The sequence below is a fragment of the Salminus brasiliensis genome, chromosome 25 (genome assembly GCF_030463535.1).
Source record: "Salminus brasiliensis chromosome 25, fSalBra1.hap2, whole genome shotgun sequence".
Lineage (NCBI taxonomy): Eukaryota > Metazoa > Chordata > Actinopteri > Characiformes > Bryconidae > Salminus > Salminus brasiliensis.
The window spans coordinates 13400814-13411626 of NC_132902.1; the positions used below are offsets into that span (position 1 = coordinate 13400814).

The 10813-nt window shown below is 42.4% G+C and overlaps 1 protein-coding gene across 1 annotated transcript; it reads right to left on the reverse strand.

Moving 5' to 3' along the window:
* Window positions 1-239: 239 nt before the first annotated feature.
* cebpg (CCAAT enhancer binding protein gamma) lies at window positions 240-8757 on the reverse strand. The gene is made up of 3 exons (XM_072671633.1): window positions 8645-8757; window positions 5732-5992; window positions 240-3407 (listed from the first exon to the last, which is right to left on the reverse strand). Exons 2-3 carry the CDS (start codon window positions 5849-5851, stop codon window positions 3027-3029), a joined length of 501 nt encoding a protein of 166 aa, XP_072527734.1. The 5' UTR covers window positions 5852-5992; window positions 8645-8757; the 3' UTR covers window positions 240-3026.
* Window positions 8758-10813: the final 2056 nt, after the last annotated feature.

Below are 10813 nucleotides of genomic sequence, written 5' to 3' on the forward strand. Positions count from 1 at the left end.
CACTGCACACCATGGACCGGTTAATGAAAGCACTAATCATGTGCACGTAATTTGAAGGCCGTGGATTTGAAATGCTGGATGCAGTAGACGGCCACCCTACGAGTCCCACAAAAATCCCACACCCCAAACTAGGGGTGGCTTTCAGTTCCGGCCACGCTGTCCAATGGACTGTAAAACTGTAAAAGAAATGCAACACTGATAGTACAGTATGACCAGCATCAATGAACACACATAAGATGTTTACATTTTATATTCAATTTTAATTTACAATGCACAATAACCCCATCTTGTTAAAAAAAAAAAAAAAAAAAAAAAAAAAAGCAAGTTGCCCAGCAACGCTCATACTTTAGCAAAATATGCCAATCAAATATTTGTGGAACACTGACAGTCATTCCTTTTCAGTTACTCTCTGAATGTGAGGTCTTTGTTAATTTCACTCTAACCATCCTAAATATGCCCCCATTAAAAAGCATAATCTTCCTCTACTAAGTAGTGCATTTCCCCCATACAGTACTAACCATGCATTAACGTTCATGCTTATTCTCAATCCTTTTAAACCTGTTATAGAAAATGAAATATACAAAATAATTGGAGAAATAGATGCTTTACAGGTCTCACTATCACCTTGTCTACTTCTTTATTTACTCTTTTTTATGCTTTTTATTTAGGGTTTTTTTTTTTAAACAGGAGTACATAGAAACTGAAGGCTCTGTCTGGTGAGGCTCTTACACGTAGCCTGAGGTACAAAAAGTCCATCACAAAGGCTAAAAAGAGTGCTGCTGTCAGGGAACTGCTTACTGGGGAACTGACCTTCTGCCAAAATTAGGTGGAAAAACCACATCAAGTCAATGAAAGAAAGTCTGAGAACGAATGGAGAGCTGAAAAACAACAAATGAACATTATGAATGACTTTTTCTTCTTCCTACTGTGCTACTGTATGTGAGATCACTGAGACTTTACATTGAAGATTCCTCGGATGCCTAATCAATGAGTCAGCCAAAACCCTCCCCCAGCGTCTGAGCCTTCTTTACCTACTGAGACACACACACACACACACACTCGCACATACACGCATGCAGACATGGCCAGCGGTGCTGCCGAGGTGATGAAATCCGTTTGGGTTGTTTTAGCAACCAACACCCCAGACACAAGACCTGACCATCCCATCCCATCCCTCGCGCCGTCTTGCGCCGTCTGTCTACGTCTACGCTAGTTTTGTAAGAAGCGTTTGAGGCTTAACTGCAATTTTAACGGCTTTTGTTAACGCCAGCACTGTCTGGTGTTCCGTCTGATGCAACAGGGCTTAGACTGTCCAGGGTGTCTGCCTGCTCCGTTCAGGGACCGACGCAGCACATCTGGTAGGGACCTTCCACCGATGTGGACTTAAGCAAAAATGCCAGGCCAAAAAACAGTAACTATGCTTCAAGAGGGGGGGGGGTGTCTTTGATATAGGGTTTTTTTTGTTTTTTTTTTTACATTTTCTTTTGAGCTCATTGAAGATCAGTGATGTAATAGTAATATGGCCATATATGTTGGATGTTCTTCTGAACATGCCCTGTGGGTCATTTTGACCCTTAGAGGTCAAGCATTTGTCCTTTTATTTTGATATATTAATCAAATATAATGTGTTTTACATTGAATCACTTAGTGAGTTACACAATTGGATTTACACTCTGTAGAGGCTGCACTCTATACAAAAAAAACTCTTTCTAACTTGTAATTATTGGGGGGGGGCAGTATTCCACTATATTAAGGCTTTCGCGATCACCAGCAATACCTGCAACTTCCATAGCTGCAAGGGTTAAGAGTTCAGTTGTTATGACATGGGACATAAGGTTTTGTGTATGTGATTTTTTGCCTGAGATCTTAAACAGCAATCACATTAACATTAAAGCTAGGACCCTAGAACCACGTTAACAACAGCTTTTGAAATTTGCATGCCCATAATCAATCAAGTACGTCAGTACGTCATGTACTGAATCAATCACATGCGTCTCCAATTTACACAAAACATCCAGCACTTCTTCTAAAAACACTATTTTACACAATTTGACTAAAGGCCCAGACTAGGTCTCTCTCTGGCAACCATGAGATTAAGAGCACAAGGACAGAGCAAGTCCCTCTGACAAATGGCTGACAAGAACAATGTGGAGATCTGTATCTTCTCATACAGATACAGAGCTTCCAGAATTTGTCTCCAAAAAAAGCTCAAGATTTGATCAGCAAACATCTGAAACGGCCTGTCCGTCCGTTTCTGTCTGATCTGTGCCTTATAGCATTGAGAACAATTCGTGCAAACATGTTTGTGGCCTTTCTTATGAATTTGACAGGCTGCCAAAGGCTGATCAAGAGCTGGGCCTGCGGCAACACTTCTGTAAAGCTGCTTCAAAAAACAACAACAAACGTTGGGTTAGTGACTCATTCTTATGTTGGCAACTGATTTACTATGATCCTTTAACTAACTTTCAAACAGAAAAAAAACCCTTCCCCCAGGCATTCTTTAAGCATTGTTAATGCTTCTCGACATTCACTCCATACTTATTTACACACCACGTCAGAATGAAAACAGAATCTCGAGTGTATAAAAGACAACAAAGTAGTGACAGATCATACACAACCCAGGAACACAAAGAAACGCCCGATTCCAGTCCAAATAAAATAAAGCCCCTGATCTTTTCCACATGGGAAATCCATGCTGCGGGGATAGACCAATTTCTATTTTCGAATGCATCAGCATTAAATGGTCATTATTTTACGTGTCTATACGTCCATACCATAGACTGAGAGACCTTTTTTTTGAAGAACACCGGGATTTCCTTCACAGGTGGAAGAGATGCAGGAATGAGGAAATAGAAGGCTTCATTTTCTGAACTGTAAATGGGCGAAAAGAAAATTCAGTTCGTTAAATTCTGGAGGTTTCGGAGACTCCAAATCGAACCAACGGAAGGTGGGGAGGGGGGTGGGGTTAATCAAGATGGTCACCATGTGGCGCACAGTAAAGAAATTGCGCCCGAAATGAGCAATTCTCACTGGCTATTGTTGTTATTGCCACTATTGTTGTTGTTGCAGAGGTCTCCAGGGGTGACCGCTGCAGCAGGCGGCTGTACGTTGTCTGCCAGGTTGTGGGCGTGCTCTAGGAACAGGTCTTTGAGCACACTCAGTTCTTTGCTGAGGAGTTTGATCTTGGCCTCCAGTCTCTCATTCTCCTCCTTCAGCTCGTTGACGCGCTGCTGCGTGTCCTGCGCCTTCTGCTTGCTGCGCATGCGGCTCTTCTTTACAGCCAGGTTGTTGCGCTCCCGCCGCTGCCGGTACTCATCGCTGTCTTTGTCTAGAATTGGTTTCTTCATCTTGCTAGGGGGTGTGGCCTTGCCGCCTCCTCCGGGACTGAGCGGGACTAACTGCGGGACCTGAGAAGAAGGGAGACACACATTAGAACCTTTGCAACCAGTTTATCTATCAATTTCTATCTATTAATTCTGTGTTTTTTCATAGCAGCTAGTTCAAAAGCAGGCCTGGCTTTACATATTAGTGGCAGAAATCTGATTCAAGCTAATGAGACGGTCTATAGGACACAACTCAAAGTACATTATTCACCTGCATTGCACTGTATTTGTCTTGGGTCACCATGGTTGCTTGAGATTGCATTTTTTTGAGACTGCTAAACTATGGAGCTAGAATCAGATGATAATGTAGTTAATTAAAAAGACAGGAGGTCGAAATGACAATTACAGACCATAATAACTTATTTACTTTTATCCAGGGCGACATTTCAATCATGTTAAACAACACAGGTGGCCAAAAGTAGCGTTAGGAGTCCAAGCAGCAGCATGGTATAGCGTGGAGTGCTTGTCTGGCCAGGGGATCAAACCACTGTCTGCCATTGGGGAACCCACCAAGTTCCAATCATATGAAAGCATTGCCAAAGATCATGGAATTAACCCTTACACAAGTGAATTCTGCCCGTCTGTGACCGTCTGCACAGAAGGAGTTCTATTGGCATTAGCAGAATGGGAAGTTCTTCAGTATGACCATTATTCAGCAACTCAGCTGTACAGTTGTAATCTGTAGGAGAATCAACAGGCACCAACTGTGCAGACAAGACCAGATCATGTTTTCTTTATATATAAAAAATAACATAACATTTTATATATACAAATAAGAATAATATATACTTTATGTATTCATTAGTAAAGTGGTGACACTTCATGACATCAATTCATGTATTCACTGGATCGGACTAATAGAAAAAAGTTATCATTAAAATGATCATTTTAAACATGTAAACAGAGTTCACTGCGTTTGTTTTCTCTCACAGCATGTAGCTGATATTTCACTTCAAAATAGCACCGCAGTTACGAATTTGCTGCCAAATTTGGTTCCAGTTAGAAGCTAATGCTAGAGAATAACTCCAGCCTTGTGAAGGCAGTCATGTTTGTTTACAGCGTCACAAATTAGCACTGAATGTTCTACTAAGGTTGTGAGATGAGGTGGTTAAATTATCAGAGGCAAAGGAAAACTTTTCCATGCTATTGTAGCATATAACAAAGAAAACACATCACATCTGTGTATTTTAAGCACAAAGATTAAACGAGTACGCAGAGCTTAAAAGAAGTAAGTGTGCGACCGCTATGACCAGCAACCTTGCACTGATTAACTCAGACGTTGCTGTGCTTAAAGCTGATTGCTGCGTCAGGAAACTACACCGAACATTTCAATCCCACCAGTGGGACCATACCAAACAGGGATCAGCCGCGGCAAATCCCACTGGTGGGACCTTACTTACTAAAGGGTTAACTTTTTTAAATATGTTAAAGAGCACACTTGTGGATGCAGCACCATTAATATCAGTATAAATGTTTTTGGCATGTTGCTAATCAAATAGGGAGAACCCTCTATTATTATCTAATGTGTGCCTTTCCTCGTTCATATGAATTCATCACATTAATTATAATCTTATATCTAGAACATCTATAATAACTCATTGCAGTTCTGGCTGAGGTGCTAATGCAGCAGAGATCACAGTATATGGCGTACACTAAAACTGAACCTAAGGATGCAGACAGGTCAGAATGAGAAGCAAAGAACCTGCGTGTGAGGCTGCTACTGTGCAAAAGTGACGCAGCAACGCCCAACACAGAGGTTTTAATTTTTTCCAGTAGTATTTTCGTGAGAAAAACACGCTACGGGAGCGCATTTTGTACATGATTGCAAAACGAAAGCGTTGCTGGCTGCCAACACAAACGTGAACATGTGCAACCTTATAAAATACAATTTTGCCGCATGCGTGAGCCGGAGCATGAGGTAAGGGTATAAGAGTAGCTAACCGGATTCAGAGGTTTGACGTGGATCCAATAATGTATATAGCAATTAGTTCTACTAGTACATGTGACAGATGACACCCTTATAGTGTAAACAATATTCAGTGATTTATTAAGCAACTTAAAATTAATATTAAATAATATTACTATTTCTAAATAAATGTGTATTATATCAGTCACACATGAACTCTACTGACAAAAATGAACTGATGGACAACTGAACTTTTTAAATAAATGAGCAGAGATTGTAAAATGTATTCACTCCTGATTGTAATTACACTGCAGGTCTGTGCTCAATTAATACAATACGGCCTGTAAACAGGTGGGCTCAGTGGGACAGAAAAGAGCATGGATCGGAGTCTGAGAGCACATGGGCTATGTAAGAATGTGTGTGTGTGTGTATATATATGCACCTGCTGTAGTTCTGCTGTCGCTCCTGCAGAGTTGGACGTACTGCTATGAGCCTGGCTCTGTATCACACTCACTCCGTTCTGATCTGTGTTGTTTAGTTTCTCCTGCGACTGCTTGCTCATTTGGATCCACTGTCCACTGTTTCGGTCTCCTCTCTCACACACACCTGCACCGACCTTCACTGTCGGCCTCGCTGGTGTTCGTTATTACTGGATACTCCACAGAATGGAATGGCAGGTTGCTGCAGGGTGCAACTGTGTGATCTGTACACAAAGAAAAGCAGAAAGAGCCATCATTACACCATCTTCATTATAAGAGAACTAAGTAAATCTCGTGCTCTTACCGGACCAAGACTTGTTTCCAGATCACTTTTAGCATGCAAAAACACATATTCTTTACAAAGAGGACATCACTGTTCTTGTGTAACTGGATTTACTGTAGGGCACAGTGTGTACGATGGTTTATTTCCAGTCTACGTACTGCAAACATTGTACAAAATCTTGTAGTGTTTTTTTATTTATTTATTTTAATGTGGCATCACCGGAGCTTTTTCTGTTCTGAGTTGTGAAAGAAAGAAAATGTGTGCGATAGACGTGTTCCTGAAGCACCTAAAGTCTCATGGTGGAAAAATAATATTTACAGACTTTTAAAAAAATGCTCACTACATTCATCAACCATTCCCTAATTTTTATAAATCATTAGTTCGCTTTAATAAACCAATCCTTTAATTTAATAAATCCTGAGTTTAACAATTGGTTCCGTCAATTTAATAAATTGTTACAAAATTTAACAATAAGTTCTCTCAATTTAACATTTTTTCCCTTCATTTTAATACATTGATTCTGAATTAACAATTCGTTCCCTTAATTTAATGAATGTGTCCCCCCTAAACTGAAGGGCTGAGGACTGAGAGAATGGATTGTTAAATTAAGGGAATAGCTAATTATATTGAGCGAACATTTCTTTCATTGATGGAACAGATTGTCAAATTATGATTGCTAAATGTTTATATACAATTATTATGTATTTGACACATTTTATATTATATATATATATCTTATTTGTATAAAATGTTTTTTCCTACTTTGATACTTTAAGAGCTTCACACAAAACTGCCTTTAAGAATTGCCTTTAACTATTGTTCTGCACGCTGGCTGACTAAATCCCAAAATGAACTATAGACCACTGAAATAACTATGAGTGATCTGGCTAACTGAGAATCGCTGCAGAACTGTCTCGGTAATGAGAAACGAGTGCCTTTAAATGCCAAACCCGCTGCCTACAGCTTGGACCACGATCTGCCAGCTTTATAAGGTAAACCACTCGGATGAAAACCTCATCAAACATACACTACACTGACAAAAGCATTGGGACACCTGAAGTAACTGTCTCTAGGCTTTTGGGGCATTGCTGTGAGGATCAGATTGCATTCAGCAACAAGATCGAATCAGTTCGGTCAGGATTGTGGATGATCACCCCTCTACCTCATCACCCATCACTCAAAGCAAACACAGCTCCATTTCCTCAAGCCCACACCTGGCATTAGTCATAATTACCTAGTCCCATTTTATTGGCTGCAACTCATCTCTACAGTCACCAGACAAGCTGTGTGTGTGTGTGTGTGTGTGTGTGTGTGTGTGTGTGTGTGTGCGTGCGTGCATTTGCACATCAGTGTCAGCAACGGGTGCAACTTAAAGTCCCTGAGTGCATTCATTAGGAAGGGGTGTCCACAAACATTTGGCCACATCCTGTCTCACTAACAAGTCCGACTAAAGCGCTTGAAACCCCAGCTTTTTAAAAACACCACACCACACATCCACCTGCGCCCACCAATCATTACCATGTTGCCAGGCAACGCGCATATGTTGCTAGGTATCTCTTGCCTAGCGCTCCAGACGTTGCTCGCGGTTGCATCATCGTCGCTCGCTCGCTCGCGCGCGCGCGCTCCCTCCCTCTCTCTCTCTCTCCCCGCGCTCAGGGAAACTCCGCTCTCTTACACAGACACACACACACACACGACGCGTGGCTTAAAATTAGCAACAAACAGCGGAGTGGCAAACTTTCTGCAGACAGGCCAAAAGAAAAAAAAAAAAAAATCACGAAGTTTAACGGGGGTTAAACGGATGAACCCCACGGCTGTCGTGTTACGGGACGGCTCGGTCAGCCCGTAACGCGCGTTAGTCTGAGCTGATGTCAGCTAGTCGGACACAACTCGCTACGTAACTTAACAGGAATGACGGGGAATACCGCTAGCTAGCCTCTTTGCCCATTGCGAAACATCGCCGGCCGCACACGAACACAGACACAGATATCGGTGTGATTTGACATGTTGAGATGTAGCTAGCTATAGCTAAACAGCTGTGCCTGGGAGCCGTGAGCTGCAGCGTTAAATCACCTCCGACTGAACTTGCGTTAGGTTTCAGTTAGCCAGCCACTAGCTGGTTAGCCACATTCCTAACAATAAGTGGGTAAAGACGGCGAATCCAGGTCCAGGGAGTCGGAATCCACTCCAGGATTTGGCTCCAACCGCCTGGCTGGCTCAGCGCAGCTGAGCCAGCCAGGCGGTTGGAGCCAAATCCTGGAGTGGATTCCGACTCCCTGGACCTGGATTCGCCACCTTTATAAGTGGCTACATAAGTCAAAAGACAGAGCTCGGCTAACTTGTGTCGTTTTGTTAGTCGGACCAGTCCTCACTCCTACATTATATGCCGTATCTCAAGTAAACAGAAAACACCCACTTTTCCAATTATCCCGAAAGTTTTGTTGCGTTAGCTACAACAGTAACGTACGGTCGGGTTAGCAACAAGCCGCTACTGAAGTTAGCTAGCTAGCGAAGCTACTTGAAATTTCCGTGCGGGTTTCAGTACGTTTCCTCCTCGTTTTATCCTCTACACAGACTTCAACGCGTCTCTTACCTGATCGAGGTTCAGACCATCCGTTTATTCAGCCGACAAAACCGCGAAGAACTCGTAGCCGTGTTAGTTGACGGGACAGAGGCATCGGCGGAGCTGTTATTGTTTGGTACACTGAGCCGTGCCTGGCAGTATTGCGAAATCGTTTTTACCATGTAGGGAAATCTGTCCCGTCAGCCAATCAGAGCGCAGCGCCGGGCAGGATGACGAAACGCAGGCTTTGATTGAAAGCTCACTGAACCAATCAGACGGCAGGATACCGATTGGGGCGTGTTTTATGTAACGAGAGTCATGAGATCATTGAGTGAATTCGCTCAGCTGGAGCAGCACTGAAAATGTCCCTTGTGCTTCATAGGTAGCATTTATATGTCAGGTTACAAATTACAGAGACATAATATGTAATTTAATTATATTAATATAAGACTTTTCTCAGCTCCTGATTGAATTAATGAACTGTAAAGAAGGTAAAGGTGCATGTAAATGGGTCCTCCGCATTTAACCCATCTGTGATAGTGAACACACACTCACACACACACTAGTGAGCTAGGGGCAGTGAGTACACACACACACACACACACACACACACACACACACACCCAGAGCGGTGGGCAGCCAACTCCAGCGCCCGGGGAGCAGAGAGGGTAAAGGGCCTTGCTCAAGGGCCCAACAGTGGCAGCTTGCCGAGCCCGGGAATCGAACCCACAACCCTGTTATCGATATCCCGGCGCTCTAACCGCTGAGCCACCACTGCCCCATGTTATAGTTTATTATAGTACATCCAGAGGAGAGCAGGGAAACACTATAACATTCAGGGCAGTGGTACTCCAGGATCAGAATCGACTAGACTAGACATTTCAAGAGGCTGCTTAACTTAACTGACAACCAGAAGATGTGATGCTGGAGAGACATTATTAGCACCTCTTATAATTAGCGGTTAACATTTGCAATACATAGCATGGCAAAGTTTCTGCAGACAGGCCCAGAAATCACTAAGGCTACGCTCACACAGCAGGTGAAAGTGTCATATGTGACACAGATGTGTTGTGTGTGTGTGGCAGTGTGGACAGCAAAAAACACATTGAATCCAGAGCCGGACGATAGGGTGAAAATACCAAATCACGATGTTTAAAGACATTTTTTTAGGAGACATAATATTTATGAAATTCATCAGTAGCGACAGATTATTAAAAAAAACACTATTCATATACTCTCCTGTACTGAGTACAACATCTGATCAGTGTTCTTTAAGTACAAACAATATCCTCAACATGCGTAGAAAATCATATTGTGTATCACAATAACAACATTTATCACAATAAATCTGACATTCCCCATATTCCCAATTTGAGCCACTTTCATATGTGGTATTGAAATCTGATTCTTATCCAAGATGCAGCAATGCGATTGGACAGCCAGATCGGAATTCAACTTTTACGTCAGTCCAGCTCTACTTTTGCCATTAATGCACTGCCGATGCCTACAATTTGGGCCACTTTAGCTGCTGTGTGAACGTAGCCAAAGAGATTCCACTAGGGTTTTAAAAGGACAGGCCTGCTGGCTGTCATTTTACAGGGCATGTTAGTTTGAGCTGATGTTAGACAGACACAACTAGATCTCCACTAACAGGAATGATTGGGAATACCACTAGCTCACCAGTTTGTTAGCTAGTGGTATTCCCCCTCAGTTTGTGAGCTAGCAGCCCATCTTGAAACCACACACGGGTTGTATCATAAGCAGAAGGTGTGATTTGACAAGTTGAAGTGTTTACAACTGTGCCTGGATATAGCTGACTGTGTGTGAAGCTGTGAGTGGTAAGTGGTGGGTGGTAGTTAGCCAGTAGACGCCTAGCAAAATTCCTAAGAAGTAGCTACATAAGTCAGATACTACTGTATTCAGCTTTCAAGGGGCTGCTTAATAGACTGACAACCAAACATGGTTAATGTGATGTTATGTACCTTAATAGACCATAATAGTCTTTGTTTACCTGCTACATTTACTATATAAAAGTACAGTTCAAGTGTTTACACTGGTGGAAATTCTGGGAAAATGTACCCAAAGCGTTTTGAATTGCCTCACATTGCCAGTAGAAACCTATTTGGGTCTAAAACATATCTCTAGTGTAATCAGATATCCAGCCAGTATGCTTAACTGGGCCAACTCTGGCTCACAGTC